Source organism: Clupea harengus, chromosome 26 (genome assembly GCF_900700415.2).
Source record: "Clupea harengus chromosome 26, Ch_v2.0.2, whole genome shotgun sequence".
NCBI classification, from domain to species: Eukaryota; Metazoa; Chordata; class Actinopteri; order Clupeiformes; family Clupeidae; genus Clupea; species Clupea harengus.
Window position 1 is genome coordinate 1,953,446 of NC_045177.1, and position 25,515 is coordinate 1,978,960.

The following is a 25,515-nucleotide window of genomic DNA, read 5'->3' on the forward strand; positions in this document are numbered from 1 at the left end:
ACCAAAGAATATCTTCTGCTGCTGCAGGAGAGGCAGAAATGGACTTCACTAAAGAGGAACCTTAGTGTCGGAGACATTGTCCTGGTCGTTGACCCCACTGATCCTCGAGGGTCCTGGCCATTAGGAAGAGTGCTGGAGACGAAACCTGATGCAAGGGGTCTAGTGCGGTCAGTGAAGCTCAAGACAAAAACTTCAGTCCTTGAGAGGCCCATAACCAAGCTGTGCCAAATCCTTGAGTCTGAAGAGTGACCAGGGTTCCTGATCACATTAGAAAGGAATGTAATGTATACATGATTTCATACCTTCTCTAAACCATTATGCATTACATACTTCTAAAAGCATTAAGTGCTTATTTACTTTATTGATAAATTGACCCATCTTTTGGCTCCTGTCATGTTAATTTAGGTAATTGATTCTATAGAGAACAATTAGGGGCCGGTGTGTAGGAGCCGCATTTAAGTTTTTTGTATTTGGAATGATTTATTGATTTTTCCCCTTTTTGTGGAATTGCGAGTGTGCGCCCTCTATAGGTGGTGACGGTGCCACCCTTGAAATGGCTGCCAGACACGCATGACGAGGAGAAGGCGGGCGCAATTACCGTCATTGACCTCAGTGCTGAGGCCGTGAACCACGCTGTCTCCGTTTGGGCCTGTTCAGCTTGTTGCAGCGTTTAGTTATTTGGACTTTAAAACTGCAATTGCATCCTTATTTTTTGTGACAATTTTTATACAATAAAACCGGCAACATTGGATGGTCAAACTCCCTTTGTATTGGATTATTGGACAGAACTGCGAGTCTTGACATTGCTTCTCCTGCTTTCTCCATGGTGGTAAAATCAATTAGGACGTAGGAATAGGATCTAGGGGTTTAAAGGAAAAAACTCAACTGTTTTTGCCACTACACACACACTGGTTGATCACTAAACCATGCACTTCACACACACACACACACACACACACACACACTGGTTGATCACTAAACCATGCACTTCACACACACACACACACACACACACACGCACACACTGGTTGATCACTAAACCATGCACTTCACACACACACACACACACACACTCACACACACACACACACACACACACACACACACTCAAACACACACACACACACACACACACACACACACACACACACACACACACACACACACACACACACACACACACTGGTTGATCACTAAACCATGCACTTGGAATAATATCCTTCTCACCCTGCCTCTGTAAATGGGCAAGAAACATAATGGCTGACTTCAGCCATCATCAATCACGGCTACAACTGACCTGCCAACAAATACAATAATGCATGAATATATATAAAATAAATACAATAATGCATGAATCTTATTTTATTTGAAATTATTTTTAATACTACGCATGGTATTTACAGTTGTAGAACTTATTCAGTCCGATGAAAAATCAGGATTTCACTTGATAAGAGGTAGTGTGTGTGTTTGAGTGTTTGTGCGTGTGTGTGAGTGTGAGTGTGAGTGTGTAGGACCATTTCCATCGCAGGAACTCGCTGGCGCCTTTGTGAGTGTTTGGACGCAGGAACCGCTCCTGTATTTTAGAGCTGTTTTCAGGGGAGAAATAAGAACTTCCTCTGGGGGTAGGTACACACACACACACACACACACACACACACACAAACACAAACACATGCTCACACACACACACACACACACACACACACACACACACACACACACACACACACACACACACACACACACACACACATCACTCACACACTTCTCAGTGGCCCTGGAAAACTGCTGGGCGGGACTCTGCGCTTATCAGCTCAATAAACCAGATTTACCAGAGGTTTACATGGTGAAAACAGCTCAATAATTACCAGATTTGCCAGAGGTATACATGGTGAACACCAGATTTCCCAGAGGTTTACATGGTGAAAACAGCTCAATACATCATAGCTTAGTTTGTTGAGATTGCAGTCACTGAATGAACACAAGCATAACCTCAGCTGAAATATAGGCTTTAATTAATCATAGTGGTGCTGCTATATATATTCATCAGGTAATTACAGCTGCCAGCCCACCTCAAGCAATATAAAAATTTTTAAACAGCTATTCTTAAGTTTATAAAGTCCATTAACTTCAATGCACTCCATTAGAACTGATCACACACACACACACACAAACACACACACAATGTCCTCATGTCCCTCGTCCATTTCTCTAAATTGCATCCATAGACTTAGTATATTCTTGCCGCATGCAGATGCAAATTTCGAGTGAATGGAAGTCAATGGACACCGTAAACCTAAGAATAGCTCTTCTGTTTCTATAGCTGGGGCGACAGTGGTACAGGAGGTAAAGAAGTCGTTTAGTAATCAGAAGGTTGCTAGTTCGATTCCCTGTCGAAGCGTCCTTGAGCAAGACACTGAACCCCTAATTGCTCCTGATGTGCAGTGTGCCATCAGTGTAAATGTAAAATGTGTATACATTGTAAGTCGCACATATGTAAGTCGCTTTGGATAAAAGCGTCTGCTAAATGACTAAATGTAAATGATAGCTTGACGCCGGGGCCATAAAGTGTCATCAACCTTGCTAGAAAGTTCAACTTTGAAAGTTCGACCTTGAGGTAATCCTAACATTATCTACAAAATCTCTGGTTTAATGGCCTAATACTGGACTGCTGCCTGAGAGAGAGATGTATCATTATTTTGCCGTGCTCGGCAGTGACGTCGTGATCCTGCAGTAGAAAATTGCCTGTCTGTGTGTGTGTGTGTGTGTGATGCTGGGAGGCTATGTTTTATAAATTCCAGCCACCTCACAAGGCATTTGTGAGCAGTCTGGGCCGTGTGTGTGTGTGTGTGTGTGTGTGTGTGTGTGTGTGTGTGTGTGTGTGGCGTTGGGACGTTATGTTTCATAAAGTGCTGTTACTGCCGACACAGTAGGTAGTAGAAGTCTGAGGCCACCCTGGGCTGTGTTGGCCATCCTGAGCAGTGCGTACATGGGCTCCTGGATCAGCTGTGTATGAGCCATGCGTACGATTATGTCCTCAATGGTGCCCCCTTCTGGCAAGGAGTGCACACGCATCCTGTGGAGAATGTCGAGCAGGTCGGCCATCTCATACTGCCCTCCTTCCAAGGCTGAGGAAAGAATGTTCCTCTCAGCTGGGGTGGCGAACCTTTTGAGGAGCACAAGCACAAACATCATCGTCATTAGAGTGCCATTGCCTGAGGATTCCATTTGATGATGCAATAATCAACAAATGGCTGTCAATTTTAGTTCTGGATGGTATAATTCTGGAAGAACCAATAAAAAAAACGTATATATCATTATATACTACAAATCATATAATACATCTTATCATAGAAGATGAAAAAGCATTTAAATGTCGATTTATTCTCAATCCTGTTCTATACATATAATTCTATAAACTATTTTACCGACCTCAAGAAAGACTTCATCAGCATTTCTGGCGTCACCTTCTCCTCTCCGTGAATAAGACAGACAGTAAACGGCGGAGCCAGCTGAGTGGGGAAGTAGCCGTGATCCTGGTACCCCTTCAGCAGGATCCGCCCCACGGCTTCCCACTCTGCCTTCCCATAGTCGGGCTGCAGAACTGGAACCCGCTCCGCACCGTCACTCACGTCGGCCTGCAAGAACGCCTCCCAGAACCCGGAGTACCCTTCCTGGGCCGGGCCTGACGTGTCGATGCCAGATTCTTCTACGAAGCTCACGGACACAGAGGCATCCACTATGTCTGGGTCTTGGAACTGCTCGATCATTTCGTGAGTGATGTTTACGCGACGCAGTCTAAGAGTTTTCTGAGCGGCGCGTTGATCTGCATCCCACCGAGCCCTCTTCGGTGTCGGAGGGGGCGTGGCTGTGCCGAGATTATAAAGTGGTGGAGCTTCAAACACAGAGTGGTAGGATTCCTGAAAACCGTTGAGATGCTCGCGAGGAGAATCGCTGGAGTTCGAGTTTAACGGTGCATGTTGTCTGGGTTTAAAAGATGGTGAAGCTTCGACCGCAAAGTGGTACGATTCTTGGGAATAATTAAGAACCTCGTGAGCAAAATTGTTGGAGCTAAAGTCCAATGATGAGCAAGGCTCCCCATAACAGCTGGCCTGTCCCAGTGGCTTGGCAGGGCTCGACACGGTCTCAGAGCTGCAGGATTCCGATTCGGACTCGCATCTGAATTCCGATTCCGGTTCGGATTCCCCGCGATCGATCGAGCACAAGTACAGCCTCAGCATTCCGTGCTTCAGGGGCTCGTACAAGGCCCCCACCGAGGCGCTGCGGGGCATCTCGCTCCCCCCGTAGTCCCGGATGTTAAAAATAAAATCCCTCTCGGGGCCTTTTGTCGACGAACCGCTGGGGAAGAACAGTTCCTTGCCCAGCCTAAAGAGGTCGTCGTAGCCGGCGTTCTTTGGAACTATCAGCTTCCTCGTTCCGCCGCCATTTCTGCTGCGCACTTGTTTCCGATTGTGCATCCATCCGAACTCGATCAGTCTGGTGTGCTTGGTGGCGTTCTTGTTACCGAACGGCGGGGACAGATGAACGTTCTCCTCCTCGTCAGGGGAGTTCTTCGCCTTTTGTTTCGATTTCTCCCGCAGCTTCTCCATGAGATTTGGCTTCCTTGGTTGTGCCTTGTTGATGCAGACTTCACGCTGGTCCCACAGGACAGGAAGCAATCTCTCTCCTGCGCTGCAGTCCATCCCCAATACAGTTGCTTGATTGCGCTGTTAAGACACACATGCAGAAATTATGTTTCAAGAGGCATAACACACATCTGCAAACTACTATCAAATTTGTAATGAATAATGTATAATTAGAACAGAATAAAATCTCTGCAGAGACTTAGAGGTTAGCATGCTTAAGTCTGCACAAGGCCAATACTCCTGCCTAGTATGTGTTTCGTGATGGGACATGCTAATGCTAAACCCACATCATCTGACATGCTAATGCTAATGATAGTTGATGGTTTATGGCAGATGATATGGGTTTAGTGTTATTAGCATTAGCATGTCAGATGATATGGGTTTAGTGTTATTAGCATTAGCATGTCAGATCTTGAGGGTTTAGTGTTATTAGCATTAGCATGTCAGATGATGTGGGTTTAGTGTTATTAGCATTAGCATGTCAGATGATGTGGGTTTAGTGTTATTAGCATTAGCATGTCAGATGATGTGGGTTTAGTGTTATTAGCATTAGCATGTCAGATGATGTGGGTTTAGTGTTATTAGCATTAGCATGTCAGATCTTGAGGGTTTAGTGTTATTAGCATTAGCATGTCAGATGATGTGGGTTTAGTGTTATTAGCATTAGCATGTCAGATGATGTGGGTTTAGTGTTATTAGCATTAGCATGTCAGATGATGTGGGTTTAGTGTTATTAGCATTAGCATGTCAGATGATGAGGGTTTATAGTTATTAGCATTAGCATGTCAGATGATGAGGGTTTATAGTATCACCTTCTGCTCCGTTTCCCTCCAGCCAGACAGGCTGTTATTCAGCTCCAGTGTAGAACCAGCTCTTGAGGAGATTTCTCCTCTGTCTGCAACTAAGAGGAAAATATATCAACAACTTCTAACAACACAAACAACCAACCCAACAAACAAACAAACACGTATGATCCGATCTATGAACAGAGAAGTTCAAGGTATTAGTTATCGATCTTTGTGATTCACCATGGAGAATGATTTTAACTTAACTTGGTGTGTGTGTGTGTGCGCGTGTGTGTGTGTGTGTGTGTGTGTGTGTTTGTGATTCACCACGGAGAATGATTTTAACTTAACTAACCACCTTACCTTGCGGAGGACAACCCAGACGTTCGTGTTCTTGAGCATCCTCTGCTTTCACCATAGCCACCTGTTTAGATGATCCGCTGTAGCTAGGTAGTGTGGTGTCTTCATCTTCTGAAACATCCTCTTCCTTCACTATGACTTCCAGACTGGTTCGTTTTAAGTCACTGTAACCACAGCTCATCGAGAGAAAGGCAGATTCTTTATCCTCTCGAGCGTCTTCTACCTTCACTATGTCTTCCAGACTGGTTCGTTTTGCGTCACTGTAACCACAGCTCAGCGAGAGAAAAGCAGATTCGTCATCCTCTTGGGCATCTTCTACCTTCACCATGACCTCCATCATTGGGTCTGGAGAAGAGAAGAGAAGAGAAGAGAAGAGAAGAGAAGAGAAGAGAAGAGAAGAGAAGAGAAAGGTCCAGAGGATGATGATCACCCTAAACAACAAACAACATGAAGGGTCAGCATAATTGTCTGTTAAAATCTGTGAAAATTATAACAAACAGATGAGAGTTAAACTCTAAATGTTCTGTATCTGACCAACAGTTAAAAGGAGTGCAAATGTAAGAGATGAGTAGCTTTATGCATCAATTTAATTTAATTTAATTTAATTTAATTTAATTAGTGAAAATAAAAAGGTGTGCAGAAGTCTTCAAATAATCTTTACCCTTTGGTAAACCATTAAAGTAGAACCACAACACCATTAAAGTGATCGTATCCTACGGATCCAAGGTACTAATAGTGTCATTAACAAAATGCTTTAATTACCATTAAAGGGAACTCACACACACACAAACACACTAACTCTCAGTCTGAAGCGAGGTTCTAATAGTGTCATTAACAAAATGCTTTAATTACCATTCGATAAGTAAGATAATGTATCGTCATTAAGTTAAGTTAAAGTAACACTATGCAAGAATTTGACACTTTTTGAGGTATGGTTTTATAGGCAACTAGTTTTGGTACCATCCTCAAATACATTTTGATAGCATATGGTCATGTGAAGGACAGATAAACAAATGTGTCTTCTCCACTAGACATCCATGATATGCCCTGTGTAGTTCTGTGTAACGGGCTGGAACACCCTGCAAAAATGGAAGAAAACCTTTCACAGCTATACTGCCAAAAGACACCAGTTAGTGTGTTTGCAAGCTTGTGTCAGTGTCAGTGTCAGCTGGGCGGTTGGTGGTGTTTGAAGGTTTTGCCAACACTTTTTTTTTGTTTGTTTTGTTGTTATATATCGTCATTCTTACCTCAGCGAGAGTACTTTTATTGTTTTGTTGTGATATGTGGTTACTCTTACCTCAGCGAGAGTACTTGTATTGTTTTGTTGTGATATGTGGTTACCCTTACCTCAGCGAGAGTACTTTTATTGTTTTGTTGTGATATGTGGTTACTCTTACCTCAGCGAGAGTACTTTTATTGTTTTGTTGTGATATGTGGTCATTCTTACCTCAGCGAGAGTACTTTTATTGTTTTGTTGTGATATGTGGTCACTCTTACCTCGGGGGGAATACTTGTATTGTTTTGTTGTGATATGTGGTTACTCTTACCTCAGCGAGAGTACTTGTATTGTTTTGTTGTGATATGTGGTTACCCTTACCTCAGCGAGAGTACTTTTATTGTTTTGTTGTGATATGTGGTTACTCTTACCTCAGCGAGAGTACTTTTATTGTTTTGTTGTGATATGTGGTTACTCTTACCTCAGCGAGAGTACTTTTATTGTTTTGTTGTGATATGTGGTCACTCTTACCTCAGCGAGAGTACTTGTATTGTTTTGTTGTTATATGTCGTCATTCTTACCTCAGGGGGCGTACTTGTATTGTTTTGTTGTGATATGTGGTCACTCTTACCTCAGGGGGAATACTTGTATTGTTTTGTTGTTATATATATCCAACAGGAGCCGTATAATAAACTGTGACATCAGAGTGTCCACCTTTGGCAGCATTGGCTCATCAGCCTACACCACAGTGACAGACCACCAAAGTCACCATCCGGTAGTTTACACTAACTGTAGCTCTACCTTTACATTATGCATCAGTTGGGGTAAACTATTTATTTGAATATTTTTTAACATAGCCTACCTGTTATGCTCAGTGGACAGACACCAGGTAGCCTCAACATTAAACATCCAATAGTCCCAAATTACCATAGACGGGCATCCCATTGTCCCAAGTTACCATGGATATGCATCTATTGTCCCAAGTTACCATGGACACGCATCAGGACCTTCCTTGTGAAGGCCTTGAATTGAATTGATTGAATTTGCTGAGCAATACTTAAGATTACGTTTTTAATCATCACGAACGTAAACAAAGATAATATTGTTAAAAAAAAGTACAATATAATTTCTTTACAACGTTCAAAAGCACTCAATTTATACTTATTTACTTACACTTTCAGATGCTCTCAATTAACAGGTATTTACTTACACTCAATTCCGATGCCACCAATTCACAATTATTTTAGACCTTCTCGGCTTATTTATGTCATTATCTCGAGATAATGAAGATTAGTTTTCCAGAGATAACAACATCATTAATTCGACATCTCGGAAAAACGATACATAGCAAAGACAGCTGACAAGCTCGACCGGCTGGACAGTCCAACGTGAGCAGAATGCTGTTGTTGCTTGACTGGGTCAAAGTGCATCCTAACAAATTGTGTTTAACTCCGAGCTGTGATAGCCCCAAATCTCTGATGTGGGCATTTTCTTCACCAAAGCAGTCACCAAACCTTGTGAAATGTGATGCAGTGATCACGGCTACTCGTTGCTTACCCTACAGAACATTCCGAACGCTGCAGAATGAATGTGTTGAGATACCGACTTAACTATGTCATTTTCTCAGGACAACAAGGTTCCGTTATCTCGGGATGAAGTCGTAAATAAGTAGAGGTCTCAAGAGAAAATAAAATAACTCGATATCACGCGAAAACATTTAAATGTGAATTGATGGCAGCTTAGGGCTTCTGCAAAAACACACCACATAATACGTAGGCCAACGTTTTCCCATTTGTCGTTACAGTGTCATATCATCTGCGATCTAATAGCGTAATGCGATTGTTGTGTTCACATGTCCACGTTCATCCCCTGTTAAAATGAACTCCCCAAGCTCCGTGACAGTGGTTCTTTTAGTTCATGCCGACTGTTGTATTTTTCACAGAATGGACTGTAAACAACAGCCTATACACAACCCATCAACTAAAGGCAGCACAGTGGCGCTAGCTAATGGATGTTAACCGGTGAGTACGGACAAATAGCAAACGCAGACTTTACAGTATCTTACCTTTTATTAAGGAAGTAAAGTTAATCTCACGGTTACAGCACAACACAACACATTCAATCTCGATAAGGTGAGATTCGACTGTTTGTAGTTCCTTCATATCCTACGTGTGTCATTCACACTGTTCGCGTTAGCCAACTGCAGTAGTTGAAATCTTCTTCTCTGTGGGTTGTTGGCGGACGTCAACCTCCAACGACGTCTTAGAAATACTGCCCCCTAATGGACTGGGGGAGAAGAACTCACCAAGCGAGTTGCACGATAAACACATAGACTACACGTATAAATAAAAAAAGAACAATATATACAAACAAACTCATATAAAGTGATACAATATTATAAAAGATAAAGTAAACATGTACCTATGAATCATCTTAGTTAAGCCAGCTGATTGATGAAGATACTCACAAAACCTCTACTTGACCCATTGAGCTTAAAGAGTGGCAGTTAGTCATTCACAGACATCAGTTAAAACTGCCAGGGCAAACCAAAATTGTAATAGTATTTGACCATAGAATATAGGCCTAAAATAGAAATTTGATGCGGAAATGAATGATTAGGAATTAGGCATGATTTATTTTGGGAAGATTTGAAACCTTTTTTTGTGTATGACAGATATTCTGTTTACTAACCTGTCTGTGTTCTCTCCCATATAGAAGGACTTTTACCTACAAATGCTGACGGCTGTGATAACATGTTTCCACATCACCATAACCTGTAATTACCTGGCCACTCACCTAGTTTACAATAGGAGGGACAGAGGAGAGGCAACAACACTGTTCATAACATTACTGCCCCCAAATGGACTGTTTGTATATGCAACAACACTGTTTTTAGCATTACTGCCCCCAAATGGACTGTTTGTAAATGCAACAACACTGTTCATAACATTACTGGCCCCAAATGGACTGTTTGTATATGCAACAACACTGCTTTTAGCATTACTGGCCCCAAATGGACTGTTTGTATATGCAACAACACTGTTTTTAGCATTACTGGCCCCAAATGGACTGATTGTAAATGCCCAAGAACTGTATTCTTTATACTGAGCATTGTGAGAGGATGTGTAGTAAATTGCCATAGTTTGTTTGGTTACGCACAGTAAGGCTGCAGTAGCCATTTTTCATCAATGGTAGTTTATGCATTTTAATACTACAAGCACTTGACTGGAAAATGTAATTGCTCGGGTGGACTTGCACAAATTTGCACTTTAATTTGTGTACATTTAAGCTGTGAAAAACTAAACCTGTAACTACATTCAAAAGTATATTTTCTACAGTAATTTATATTTAAACTCAACAGTTAATTATTTGAAGCATTTTGCACATGTAAGTGGCTGTGCACTGTTACTGCGTATTACACTTATGTGTGTGTTCTATTTTTCTGTTTATGTCTTTAAAGGTTTTTCACCTAACAAGCTAATGCCTAAATGCTGCTAATGTCAGTATCTGTTAACCACCCAACTTAAGAATGCATGTTGACAACGCAACCTGAAGTATACTGCTAAACTGAAAAGGTTTTTCAGCCAAATGCTGCTAATGTCAGTATCTGTTAACCACCCAACTTAAGAATGCATGTTGACAACACAACATATACTGCTAAACTGAAAAGAAAAAAAGTGGGAAAGTGGAAACAACAACTACTGCCTGTGCCTCAGTTATTCAGTCATTGAGTGGAATCCAGTGTCCTAAACCTCCATGTAGACGAATCAGTCCTTTTTCAAATTTGGGACATTGCAAACAACAAAAAACTCCAAGCAACTTGACGGTAACCAAAAGTGAAATATAATGATGATCATCCTTATAATAGTTACCAATAATAGAATAGAATGATGGGTCTGCTCATCTTTATTATCGTAACCAATAGTAACCAATACTAGAATAGAATGATGGGTCTGCTCATCCTTATAATAGTAACCAATAGTAACCAATACTAGAATAGAATGATGGGTCTGCTCATCCTTATAATAGTAACCAATAGTAACCAATGTTTCATAAGACCCATCAGTAACCTGATCATCAGTGATTCAGTACTGGTGAAGAAAACATCACAATTAAACAGAAATAAAAAATAGGTTATGATCAATTACACGCAGGGTCATACCCTGGCACCAGTGTCCCGGACATTTAGCCCTGTTAACAATGAACACTTTTAGTTTGTTATTTTCCTTTGACTGTGGGAGGCAGTGGAGTGTCTTGCCCTGCTGGAATGGCTGCACTCCTATACTTAAGTAACCCTACATTAATAATATAACAGAAATAAATACAATTCACGTTATTCAAAAAACTTTATTTTTGGTAGTACTCTCACTAAACAAACAGGAACAGACTCAAATCTGCAGTTTCAACAGCATACATTAAAAGATAAACATACAGGTAAGATAGCCATGTGAATGAATGGTAGTCTACGTTTCATACAGACCCATCAGTAGCCTGATCATCAGTGATTCATGTAAACACCAGCATTCAGCCATGTGTGTGTGTGTGTGTGTGGGATCGTTTCATACAGACCCATCAGTAGCCTGATCATCAGTGATTCATAACAGCCTATGTCACTTTGGATACCATGTCAGACACACACACACACACACACACACACACACTCTTATACACACACACACACACACACACACACACACACACACACACACACAGTGTTGCTCCGCCTTCTTTCGTCTTCTGATGTCTCAGATGAGCCTGTGATTTGACCTTTGGCCTTTCCACACTAGGGAAACCGTGGCAACCTGAAGTATACTGCTAAACTGAAATGAATAAAAGTGGGGAAGTGGGAACAACAACTAGTGCCTGTGGCTCAGTTATTCAGTCATTGAGTGGAATCCAGTGTCCTAAACCTCCATGTATGGGCTAAGTCTATACTTTAATATATATATATATAACCTCCATGTATGGGCTAAGTCTATACTTTAATATATATATATATAACCTCCATGCGCTAAGTCTATACTTTAAGCCCAGAGGGATTGCTGACCGAGCACTTAATTGACGCGCTTGTTAGATGCAAAATAAGTTCCAATTTTGCGTTCTCTTTCTTGGTTATGCAAATTTTATTTCTCACAGTAAGATCCAGTCCATAAGCATGTCCATACATCCAAACTTGCATCTTATATACATGTAACAGACCTTTGCAAATACAAATGAAGCGGTCAAAAAGGTGTGTGTGCTCTCCCTCAGTCAAGCAACACCTGATACCTGCATGAACTTTCACACCTATATGGTGTGAGCCCAATTAAAATGGAGCGCCATCTAGTGTCCCACACAAGATTAAAACATGAACCCAAATGGCTCCTACACTCCATGTAGACAAGCAACTCGACGGTAACCAATAGTAACCACATGAAGAGAACTGACACAGTGTTGCTCCGCCTCCTCCGTCTTCTGATGTCTCAGATGAGCCTGTGATTTGACCTTTGGCCTTTCCACACTAAGGAAACTGATGAGGCTTTTTCTTACACACACACACACACACACACACACACACACACACACACACACACACACACACACACACACACACACACACACACACACACACACACACACACACACACACACAGTGTTGCTCCGCCTTTGGCCTTTCCACACTAAGGAAACCGATGAGGCTTTTCTTCCGTATGTCCATGTGTGTTGAGATTAGACCTTTGATTAAAGATATGATATTGTGCTTTTCCACATGAAGAGAACTGACACAGTGTTGCTCCTTTCCACACTAAGGAAACTGATGAGGCTTTTCTTTCGTCCATGTCCGTGTGTGTTGAGATTAGACCTTTGATTAAAGATTTCTCCACACTGAGAACGCTCATTTTCCATGCATGGTGGATGGCTTCGGATGGTGTGGGGAACCTATTTTCACTGACAAGACTATTCTTTTATATGTATTTTCTGATGTACCTTGAGATTAGATATTCTTTTAAAGGCCATTCCGCACTGAGAACACGCATAAGGCTTTTCCCCAGTATGGATCCTCTGGTGTGTCTTGAGATTACACATATGACTAAAGGTCTTTCCACACTGAGGACACTGATGTGGCTTTTCCCCAGTATGGACCCTCTGGTGTGTCTTGAGGGAGCTAATTTGGCTAAAGGTCTTTCCACACTGAACACACTGATGTGGCTTTTCACCAGTATGGATCTTCTGGTGTTTCTTGAGATAACACTTTCGATTAAAGGCCTTCCCACACTGAGAACACTGATGTAACCTTTCTATTGTATGTATTTTGAGATGTTTATTAAGACTACATATTCTTTTAAAGGCCTTTCCACATTGAGAACACTGATACAGCTTTTCCCCAGTATGGATCCTCTGGTGTGTCTCGAGATGATGCTTTAGATTAAAGGCCTTCCCACACTGAGAACACTGATGTTGCTTTTCCCCAGTATGGATCCTCTGGTGTGTCTCGAGATGATGCTTTAGATTAAAGGCCTTCCCACACTGAGAACACTGATGTGGCTTTTCTCCAGTGTGGATCCTCTGGTGTGATTTGAGATGAGACATTTGACGATAGGCCTTGCCACACTGAGAACAATTCAATGGCTTTTCCCCAGTATGTATCTTCTGGTGTGTCTTGAGATAACCCATTCGACTAAAAGTCTTTCCACACTGAGAACATTGATGGGGCTTTTCCCCTGTGTGTGTCAGCTGGTGGATTGTAAGTGCATTGCTACGCCTGAAACTCTTCCCACATGTAGTACACCGATACGGCTTTTCCCCTGTGTGGATCATCTGATGATTCTTCAGGTTAGACATTTTCTCAAAGGCTTTGCCACACTGAGAGCAGTGATGTGGCTTTTCTCCAGTGTGAATCCTCTGATGGACGGTGAGTTGTAAGCTACTCTTGAAACTCTTCCCACATGTACTGCACCGATGGGACATTTCACTTGTATGTATTTTTTGATGTTCCTCGAGATGAGACACTTGACCAAAGGCCTTTCCACACTGAGAACACTGATGTGGAAAAGCATGAATGATCTGATGTACGTTGACTTCTGAGCTGTTCCTGAAACTCTTCCAACAAGTAGAACACTGATAAGTCTTAACTCTGCTGTGTACTTTCTGATGTTCCTTCAGATTAGATAATGTATTAAAGGCCTTTCCACACTGAGAACATTCATGGGGCTTTTCTCCTGTGTGTGTTCGTTGATGAATTGCAAGAGCGGAAGGTTTAGGAAATAATTTGAAACACTGGGAGCATTCATGTTGTTTCTCCCGGGTGTCCAATCGCTGACGTAAAATCCTCCTGCACAGGGAGCGTTTGAGACGTGTGTCTTCGTTTCCCCCCTCCCCCTTGTTCCGTCTTTCGTTAGATTGGATCCTTTGAACATCTCCTATAACATTAGAAAATATATGTTTAAACATCATCTCTTCTCCTCTACCTTCAAACATTTTTTCATAATTTTGATTATATCAAATATTGATCAAAATGCTTCAAATAATTAACTGTTGGGTTTAAATATAAATTACTGTGGAAAATATACTTTGGAATGTAGTTACAAGTTTACTTTTTAACAGCTTAAATGTACACAAATTAGTGCAAATTCGTGCAAGTCAACCCCAGCAATTAACTTTTCCCGTCGAGTGCTTGTAGTATTAAAATTTGCATTTGGATGGTTTTCTGGTATTATAGTTGTCTACATTACTACGTCACCGTATAAAGTTTGCAATCCCGGGATACTTTTTAACAGCATGGAATAAAGCACACATATATTTCCAATGTCTAATATATTATTGGTGGAAATGTCTGCTTTTGAAATTGAATGGATGTCATATATTATTGGTGGAAAAGTTGGCGCTATCATTTAAAGATTATATTCCCATTGTAAATCTATTCTCTCTACGAGGTCACCATTTAAAGATTTTATTCCCATTGTATCTCTATTCTCTCTATGAGGTCACCATTTAAAGAATCTATTCCCATAGTATCTCTATTCTCTCATTGAGGTCACCATTTAAATAATCTATTCTCATAGTATCTCTATTCTCTCATTGAGGTCACCATTTAAATAATCTATTCTCATAGTATCTCTATTCTCTCATTGAGGTCACCATTTAAATAATCTATTCCCATAGTAACTATTCTCTCATTAAGGTCACCATTTAAAGTAAGCAGAAGCAAAACTCATTCACTGACATTCAGATGTGTTGTTAATCTAAAAGAACATACACAAATGAGTGTGTGTGAGTATGTGAGTGTGTGTGTGTGAGTGTGTGTGTGTGTGTATTCAGATGTGTTGTAAATCTAAAAGAACATACCCAAAGGAACGCTTCACCATGCAAATCACACAGGAACTTACTTGTAGGAGAGGAATCATCATGACCATATTCTTTGCGATCAGATTCCCTTTCGTCTTTTATTTCCATCAGATGATATTCTTCTCCTTCCCAACTGAAGGTCGGTGACGTGTTTGTCTCAGTCTTACAGCCATGTTCCAGCCTAGACTTTTCTTCCACTTCCTTAATTGCACAGAGGACATCATCATCACACTCCTCTTGTTTTATTTCGGCCTTGACTGGCATTGCCAAAACTGAGTGTTCGGTTTCCCTGCAGTCAGACAGTAAACCCATGTCTAACTCTCTGTTTCTCAGCTCCAGTGTCGAATCAACTTGTGATGAGATTTCTACTCCGTCTGCAATGAAGGGGAAATATATCAATATCTTCTAACAGCACAATCAACCAACCAAACAAACAAACATATACCTATAACATATAACATATAACACTTTCAGTGACAATCATTATTTGTATAGAATGTAAAATATTTGTATTTTTATTTATATTATTATTTGTAAATAGAGATTCAATTTTGACTTTCAATGTAATTCAGGGGAAACAATCCAAGCAATGACTGTTAACACGCACACACACACAGACCCTGACACTCACACACACACACACACACACACACTCACACACACACACACAGACAGACCCTCACACACACACACACACACACACACACACACACACACACACACACACACACAGACAAACACACCACACACACAGACCCTCACACACACACACACACACACACACACACACACACAGACCCTCACTCACACACACACACACACACAGACAGACCCTCACACACACACACACACACACACGCACACACAGACCCTCACTCACACACACACACACACACACACACAGACAGACCCTCACACACACACACACACACACAGACCCTCACTCACACACACACACAGACAGACAGACCCTCACACACACACACACACACACACACACACACACACACACACACACACACACACACACACACACGCACATACGTAACGTAATTCAGGGGAAGCAGTGAGTTTCATGACTGTTGGTTATATATCCTTAATAGAGATCAACCAGTTTTAGCTGAAAGATTTTATGTAACGAAAACAAAAAGAAACCGCAAAAATCAGAGTCAAGAACTTTTGTACTAACAGCTAACGGACAGCTAATCAAGCAGGGTAACTAGCATTACATTTACATTTACATTTAGTCATTTAGCAGACGCTTTTGTCCAAAGCGACGTACAAGGGAGAGAACAGTCAAGCTAAGAGCAATAAAAAACCTGGTGTAACAATAAATACTACTTTACATAAGAAATAGAAAAACGACCTAGAAAGGAAAAAAGAAGTGCAGGAATGTAACTGCTGAAGTGCAAGTTAAGCCCTAGTCAAGGTGCCAGTTAGGAAGGGAGGTGCTCTCTGAAGAGTTGGGTCTTCAAAAGCTTCTTCGCCGGCCCCCTTCAAGGAGGATTTCCTACTGGTGCGAATTTTTGTTATTGTTGTCAATATATGTCTTTGAAGCTCCGCGAGTCTTTGTCCTAGCGTCATAAAAAGGACATCCCGAGAAACATTGAATCTTCTTCTGTGTACAGAGACGTTCCACCAAGACGTTCACACGTGCAGGTCGAACTAATACGTTGCAAAGTGGACGCTAGGGAGACAGCAAACAAAAACAGCACCATATTCTAAATTCAGCCATTTGGGAAAACAACTATTATCAAAAAATAAAAAAAATAAAAAATCACAAGAAAGTAATACAATTATAGTATTGGCCGCCCCTATTCAATTGGCCGCCCTGTGCGGTCCGCACACCCCACACACCCCACGCTACGCCACTGGTAACTAGCACGGCGCTAACAGACAGCTAATCAAGCAAGGTAACTAGAACAGAGCTAACAGACTAGCTTTGCAAAAATCAACAGCAACACAGTTAGTAGTAAGAGATTAATTGGAAATAAACCTCATGCTGTATAAACAGTTCATGCTTACATTTGAAACCAGCTAGGAAGACAATGTAAGCCAATTACAAATAAGGGGTTATACAAGCATTCCACAGAATTCTGAATGGTAGCATGCTACACTCACATAACCAGAACAACATACACACACACACACACACACACACACACACACACACACACACACACACACACACACACACACACACACACACACACACACACACACACACACACACACACACACACACGCAGGCATTTCACAAGAATGCTAGGGGTTGCCAAAGAACAAAGAACACCTAGACAACCGTATAAAAGGTTAGTTTCCATTCATTTGAAGATGTTTTACAAACTAGTTACCTAAAAACATACATTGAAAACAGCTTATACAGCTGCAATACTGTCAGGGAATAAAAATATGCTCCCTGAAAATTCAGTCTATGAGCTCAGAAACAAAGAAATGAATCAGGAAAAACAAGAACATGTTGCTTTTTCTGCGACAACGTGCTGTTAGAGTGTGAGTGTGTGTGTGGGAGTGTGAGAGGGTGAGTGAATGTGTGTGAGTGTGAGTGAATGTGTGTGTGAATGTGTGAGTGAATGTGTGAGTGAATGTGTGAGTGAGTGTGTGTGTGGGTGTGTGAGAGGGTGAGTGAATGTGTGTGAGTGTGTGAGAGTGTGTGTGAGTGTGTGTGTGAGTGTGTGTGTGAGTGAGTGAGTGTGTGGGTGTGCGAGTGTGTGTGAGTGAATGTGTGAGTGAATGTGTGAGTGAATGTGTGAGTGTGTGTGCCACTCTTGATAAAGTCAGGTGCAGAGTGTGAGTGTGAGTGTGTGTATGAACGGGCAGGGTTTGTAACTATATAAACTGGACTGTGTGTGTGTGTGTGTGAGTGTGTATGAATGGGCAGGGTTTGTAACTATAGAAACTGGACTGTTTGTTTGTGTGTGTGTGTGTGTGTGTGTGTGTGTGTGTGTGTGTGTGTGTGAGTGTGTATGAATGGGCAGGGTTTGTAACTATAGAAACTGGACTGTTTGTGTGTGTGTGTGTGTGTGTGTGTGTGTGTGTGTGAAAATGGGCATGGTTTGTATGTGGTTACCAATGGAGCAATGTCACACACATTATAAATGTGGTTGATGATGTTAGTTTTCGGAATGCAGTACCTAAAGTATTACGTAATAAGTAGTTTCTGTATCTGGTGATTATTTTAAGGCTACGTGTGTGTGTGCTTTTCTTCCTGATGACATCTTTAAAATAGATGAAAAAAAAAATCCTCACTACACCAGTGACTAAATTGTACGTTAATTTAACAAAGATTTGGAAGGAATAATTGTGTTGTTTTGGTGTGTGTGTGTGTGTGTGTGTGTGTGTGTGTGTGTGTGTGTGTGAAACCACCTTACCTTGCGGAGGACAACCCAGACATTCGTGTTCTTGAGCATCCTCTGCTTTCACCATAGCAACCTGTTTAGATGATCCGCTGTAGCTAGGTAGTGTGGTGTCTTCATCTTCTGAAACATCCTCTTCCTTCACTATGACTTCCAGACTGGTTCCTTTTACGTCACTGTAACCACAGCTCATCGAGAGAAAGGCAGATTCGTCATCCTCTCGAGCGTCTTCTACCTTCACTATGACCTCCATCATGGGCCGCTGTGCAAATCTGGGGAGTCTGTTTTAGAGCCAGCATCTACTATGAGTTGGTCTTCCCACTTGGGTCTGGAGAAGAGAAGAGAAGAGAAGAGAAGAGAAGAGAAGAGAAGAGAAGAGAAGAGAAGAGAAGAGAAGGGTTCCTACTTGAGTCTGGAGAAGAGAAGAGAAGAGAAGAGAAGAGAAGAGAAGAGAAGAGAAGAGAAGAGAAGAGAAGAGTCCAGAGGATGATGATCCCCCTACACAACAAAGAACATGAAGGGTCAGCATAATTGTCTGTTAAAATCATAACAAACAGATGCAAGTTAAACTCTAAATGTTCTGTATCTGACCAACAGTTAAAAGAAGTGCAAATGTTAGAGATAAGTAGCTTCATAAATTTAATTTCATTTAATTTAATTAGTGAAAATAAAAAGGTGTGCTGAAGTCTACAAATACTGTATGTGTATCCACAACATCATTAAAGTGAGACCATAACACCATTAAAGTAGAACACAACATCATTACTTTACTTTATTTATATAGCACATTTCATACAAGAGTTGCAGTTCAAAGTGTTTTACATAAAATCAATATAAAGAAGTAGCAAGAGCAATGCATGGAGTAAAATAGTGATCAGCATCGTATCAGAACCTGATGTTCCAATAGGCTTCTTGGATTACTATAATCATGATAAAGTAATAAAAGTAATAAAAGTAATAAAACCCTTCTGCCTGGTCTTTAGCTCAGTCGGAACCATAGTGTTGCTTCATAGATTCCGCCTTTCCTTATCAAATATTTTCCCTAGCTATGTTTCCTCGCCCAGAGGACTACAGGGGACCGGAGTTAGCTCTCCTAATTCGTCTCTCAGGAGACTTGACTATACCTCGTATAGTAAAGTGAGACCGCAACACCATTAAAATAGAACACAACACCATTAAAGTGGAACACAACACCATTAAAGTGGAACACAACATCATTAAAGTGAGAACACAACACCATTAAAGTCAGAACACAACACCATTAAAGTGAGAACACAACACCATTAAAGTGGAACACAACATCATTAAAGTCAGAACACAACATCATTAAAGTGAGAACACAACATCATTAAAGTGGAACACAACATCATTAAAGTGGAACACAACATCATTAAAGTGGAACACAACACCATTAAAGTGAGAACACAACATCATTAAAGTCAGAACACAACATCATTAAAGTCAGAACACAACATCATTAAAGTCAGAACACAACATCATTAAAGTCAGAACACAACATCATTAAAGTCAGAACACAACATCATTCAAGTGAGAACACAACACCATTAAAATAGTGGAACACAACATCATTAAAGTCAGAACACAACACCATTAAAGTGGACAGTCCTGTTATATTACAGTAAGAATCTGACAACACAACACCATTAAAGTGGAACACAACACCATTAAAGTGGAACACAACATCATTAAAGTGAGAACACAACACCATTCAAGTGAGACCACAACACCATTCAAGTAGACTACAGCAGAGATTTATAGCTGACTCCATCAGTAACATTGCATTAAGAAATTGCCTCGCTTTGCATGTTACAACTAAACGGCCTACATTAAATGTTCATCCGACTCACTGCTGATCAAAGTGCCATTGACGTTGCTTTCTCAACTCGAATCCAGACTTGTTGAACGTCTATATTTCAAGTAGATGTGTTCTGTCCATAATCTACTCAATGCTTGACGCCAACACCACGGACAGCAGCATGTATCATATCTCAAAGTCTCATATAAACGTTCTCAGCTAACATATTGAATCAAATTCCAGCTTGTAGTGGTCCTTTTAATTCATGTCTACTGTTGTATTGGTTGTTAAAAAAAACAGCCAACTAAACGCAGCATAGTGACGCTAGCCACTGGCTGTTAACATTTAAGTGCGAATGAATGACAAACAAAGACTTTACAACAGCTTACCTTTTAATAAGGAGGTAAAGTTACTATTCCGATAACAGCACAGCACCTTCAATGTCGATCTGGTGAGATTGTAATGTTAGTTTTAGTAGTTTCCCCTTCATGTCGTTTGTGCGCCGTTCGCGTTAGCTAAGTGCACTGATTTCATGGAGCTCGCCACAATAAGCGACAATAAGTGGCAATACCAACCCGATCTCACAGACAATAGTGTCAAAATAAAAGTGGACCTCAAAGTTAAATTCCATTTGGTGAATGTTTCTACGTTTTGCACGATGTAACACTGTCATGCTGCTAACTAGTTTAAATAAGTACACCATATAGGCTATATTGCATCTGCATATTTTGTAATTACAGTGCATGAAATGCCCTGTATTGTTATTCCTAGGCTTCTTATACTTCTTCTTATTCTTCTTACCGACTTCTGCGATTAATTCAGCTCGAACTGCTTAACGTAGAAACACTCATGTGTTATTATTACCTCACTATCTAATCTAGATAACATATTAACATTGCTTATAATGTTAGTGTTGTGTGTAACACAGTGATTTTAACATAACAAGCTAGCTGGTTAACTTATTTGACATAAGTTATTAGAAATTATAAGATTGCCCCCTTTACAACTACCACCATGAATAGCTTGCTCATTGATTTTAAGCAAGTGACTACGGCTAACATGTTAAATTAGATAATCTCGATGATGACAACAGCGCAGCAACAGCAAATCCAGGTGCACGAGAACGTGCGTTCAATTTAAGAATCCTCATCCTCAATCCGCACAGCTGACAACACTTTGGCTGTGTAAGAACCCATTTTCAGGCGTTCATGAATCAGGCGGAGATCTTTTCTTACTCTGGTCTTCCGAAGTCCTTAAGAACTCATTTCAGAAGACACTTTCAGAAGACACAAATGTTCGAAAAATAAACACCATGAGTGTGAATAGCCTGCAGATCGCAAGCAGTATTGTAAAATTCAGTCAGAGATTTTTGACATCTACAGATATAAGAGTAAATTATAAGTGTTCTGTGAAGCATAGATTATAGTCGGTGCCGGCGATGTCAGAGGGAGGGCCGGTTGGTGATGGAAGTGGGCCGGTATTTTGGACCACCCCAACCCCGTCGGCCCACCGGGGATTCCCCCAGTATCCCCAATGGCCAGTCCGCCCCTGTCAGTCAGACATGATTGTGTCTGTGAGGCCCTAAAGGGGATTGCAGCCATAAAATCACTGGATGCCAATTATTATCGGGTGTCGTGGAATGACTGTTTATCCAATAGGACTCATAGTTGTGTTCCGTCAGGGCTTTAGAAACATCATCTCTCAGTTTTGGAGATAATCAGTTATAGCTTCTATTGGCACATGATTCCTTAGCCTTTTTTCCCCTTATGCATTGTCCTTCTCCACTAAAGATGACATGATCAGAGTAGACCCTAAGGAGAGAGCAGACATTGAGTGTTTTTGTTGCCTACTCTGATTGGATGACAAGAGATTGGATGTATGTTTTGCCTTGTTGACATGGTTACAGCCAGCTGGCTAGGTAATATTATTAGCATCCTAGCAGTGCCAGCTGTTAAGTTTTATTTGGATGAAACTTTGACCCAATCAACAGCGAGCTATCATCGCTGTGGTTGCCAGAAATAGGACCACAAACTTCATTGTTTTTAATGTGTCTTTTAAATGTTGTTCTGTCCTTTTGCTGAGGCTATTATACGTTACATTTGTAAACTAATGTTAGTTAGCAAGGTAGCTGAGTGGTCATAGAAATTACAGATTCTGTTCTGAGCCAGTATGTCCTAAATGCCAGTAAGACTATGAAAGCCCACAGGTGATGTGTGGCCACCAAACCCTTTTTCTTTTTTTGTTGCAGGGGTTATAATTGTCTAAGGCAACAATGGATTGTAAAGTGGGGGTGTTGGCTAGCTACCTTGATAAGAGATGGGAAGGAGAGTTGATTCACTATAGCTTGTGCAACATCTACACATGTAATATGTAACGGCAGTCAGGCAAAGGACTGTTGGACACTGCTTTTACTCTTTCATTCCTGAATGACAGAAAAAAATACAAACATGTCACCAGAAAAGGGTTCATGCACGCAGGATCCGTACACAAGCATACCGCTTCTGTCTCCTTTTTCTTTACAATATGAACAGAAATGCAGAGATGAATACAGCTCTCCTTTAACATTCTCCACACTGTACAAAATACAACCATTAATTACTTGACAGGAATCTGAGAAAAAAGTCATTTTCTTCCTTTTCATTTAGTAAATCACAGCAACATCAACCGGTGCACAAATAATCTCAATAACAATGCCCACTAACCTACAGCTTTTAGTTTTGGAGCAACATACTTGAATGACAGACAAATACAAACATATCACCAGAAAAGTGTTGATGCGCGCAGGATCTGCATATGTAAAACAAAATACCTGTTTCGATAAGGCCACACTGTTAGCTAGCTAGCCAGAGGAACATGGGGAATAGAATGTTTATGTAGAATGAGTGCATAGAACGACTAAGCCAATTAGCGTTCCGAAAAAAGCGATGAACTTCCTGAGAAAATCTTCCTGTTGGTAAAAATGGTTACATTAGGTTACACATCAGCACTCTATATAAAGATATTCATAATGAAAGTTAAAATAATTAGGGCATTCAATGGGTGTCAAACTAAACACCACATTAGATGCATGACAAGTTCCGAGCGAACTTTACAGCTGATCAGTGTCGATATTTAGAACCTTGCGGGTGGCTGACAATTATAAATAAACCTAGACCATCACAATACATCCTAAAATACAGTACATCAAAGTTTTCAACATACATTACACTTTCTAATGTGAAAGTTTATGAATTGTGAGGGGTGGAGGAGTTTTAGAGTTTAGGGTGGCTGGCTTGAAACCAAATGGGGGTGTCGGTGAGAACACACTGTCCAGTCAAGATTCACAGTTCACAAGAGTAATTTATTGACGTTTCCAGCGAGGTTATGAGTAGGAATGTATGAATGTGTCTATGAATGTGTGTGTGATAGGAGGGTGTGTGAACAATCACGTGTGTGTGTGTGTGTGTGTGTGTGTGGTTTCTAGGAAGAAAGGAGAAATTAAATACAATCAGCTCCAAACAATGCCATAATACAAACGATGCCACAGCATTCAAAATGCGCTCAAGTCACACTACATAAGTGAATAAATCATTCCAAGTGCCACATAATAATAACAACTGTAACTGTACATCATTAAGCACAACATAAGGTCTCAGCCTACACAGGCAATACATGAGCATACTTACTTAGGAGCATTGACCTGAGTGATCAGGGCTAATTGGAGCTGAGTGAAACAGAACGGGGAAATTAACAGGCTGGGAAAGGGGCGTGGCAGTGAGTCTGTGAGGGAAGCAGGGAACTGAAAATCTTCCAAACAAGGGGCATTTTCCACAGTAAACCTATCCGTAGACAAGCATACCGCTTCTGTCTGGGTATGGCAACTCTACATGAACACAACCTGCAGACCTGCAATACACCACATCTCCAAAGGTGGCTCTAAAACACAAACACTGACTAAACCTGCTCAATTATGGCAAAACTCATATTGTCATACATTTTCAACTCGGTTACATATACAAGGGAAATGTATCAACGCTGAAGATGTAGGAGCCCCCAGTTTTACACAAATAAGATTGAGAACAATGTTTGTGTGTGCAGAGTTCAGATTGTTTGAGCATGGCAAAGAACCCTTGAAGAACTCCTTGCAATAAAGAAAGAGGAATGTCTAATAACTCCATTGCTAATAGACATTGTAAAAGCATCTGCGTTGCTAATTATTATTGTTGATTATATACTGAGTTCTACTTCCAACTTTTTTTCATCGTGCCCCCAACCAGGCTCCCTCTCCTGCACATCGTTCAGGAGGCAGGCAGCCCTTATCTTCATTTGCATCGTCACATCTGTGGTGCTCTCGCTCTTTCTCCATCGCTGTAGCTCTTTTTCTCCCTCTCATTTTCTCTGTCATACCACAGTGAAACACACATGGTTGTGCACGACTACTAATCAAGTTGAAGATGAAGATCAAGCTGTGCGGTTAGGAAGTCAGCAATGAGAAACAAATACTGGGTAAATGAAAACTACTTAGTGGAATAAATGTGTTCTCCCAAGGCCAATGGAAATCAGCTCTTCCATACCCAAACCATGACTTTGGCATTGAGCACTTTTGCATTTCTTTAACATTATACAGTGATGTAAACATCATTGTAAATAACATTGTCCACAAAGGTCAAATACATTTCAGCCCATATTTATTGCATTTCAAACATTTAAACCACAATACAGAGATTTCCAAGCCTGATTATTCCTCTACATAACATGGAAGTCAGTGACATATCATTTCATGTAAAGAAAATGTTACAATGCAGGTCTCTCATCAGCAGGATGGTGTGCTCCGGGCACAGTAGTGGTGGTGTAGTAGTAGACTGCCCCTAGTGGTGGAGTAGTAGTAGTAGTAGTAGTAGACTGACCCCTAGTGGTGTAGTAGTAGTAGTAGACTGACCCCTAGTGGTGTAGTAGTAGTAGTAGACTGACCCCTAGTGGTGTAGTAGTAGTAGTAGACTGCCCCTAGTGGTGT

The 25,515-nt window shown here is 41.0% G+C and overlaps 2 protein-coding genes across 2 annotated transcripts; both read right to left on the bottom strand.

Moving 5' to 3' along the window:
- Nucleotides 1–2,752: 2,752 nt before the first annotated feature.
- LOC116219775 lies at nt 2,753–9,260 on the bottom strand. Its single transcript, XM_031563678.2, has 5 exons — nt 9,073–9,260; nt 5,795–6,136; nt 5,459–5,547; nt 3,433–4,727; nt 2,753–3,166 (listed from the first exon to the last, which is right to left on the bottom strand). The coding sequence occupies exons 1-5, from the start codon at nt 9,167–9,169 to the stop codon at nt 2,896–2,898; spliced, it is 2,094 nt and encodes a 697-aa protein (XP_031419538.1). The 5' UTR covers nt 9,170–9,260; the 3' UTR covers nt 2,753–2,895.
- Nucleotides 9,261–12,581: 3,321 nt separating this feature from the next.
- On the bottom strand, nt 12,582–19,072 carry LOC105892748 (zinc finger protein 883-like). Its single transcript, XM_031563681.1, has 3 exons — nt 18,722–19,072; nt 15,374–15,706; nt 12,582–14,407 (listed from the first exon to the last, which is right to left on the bottom strand). The coding sequence occupies exons 1-3, from the start codon at nt 18,960–18,962 to the stop codon at nt 12,945–12,947; spliced, it is 2,037 nt and encodes a 678-aa protein (XP_031419541.1). The 5' UTR covers nt 18,963–19,072; the 3' UTR covers nt 12,582–12,944.
- Nucleotides 19,073–25,515: the final 6,443 nt, after the last annotated feature.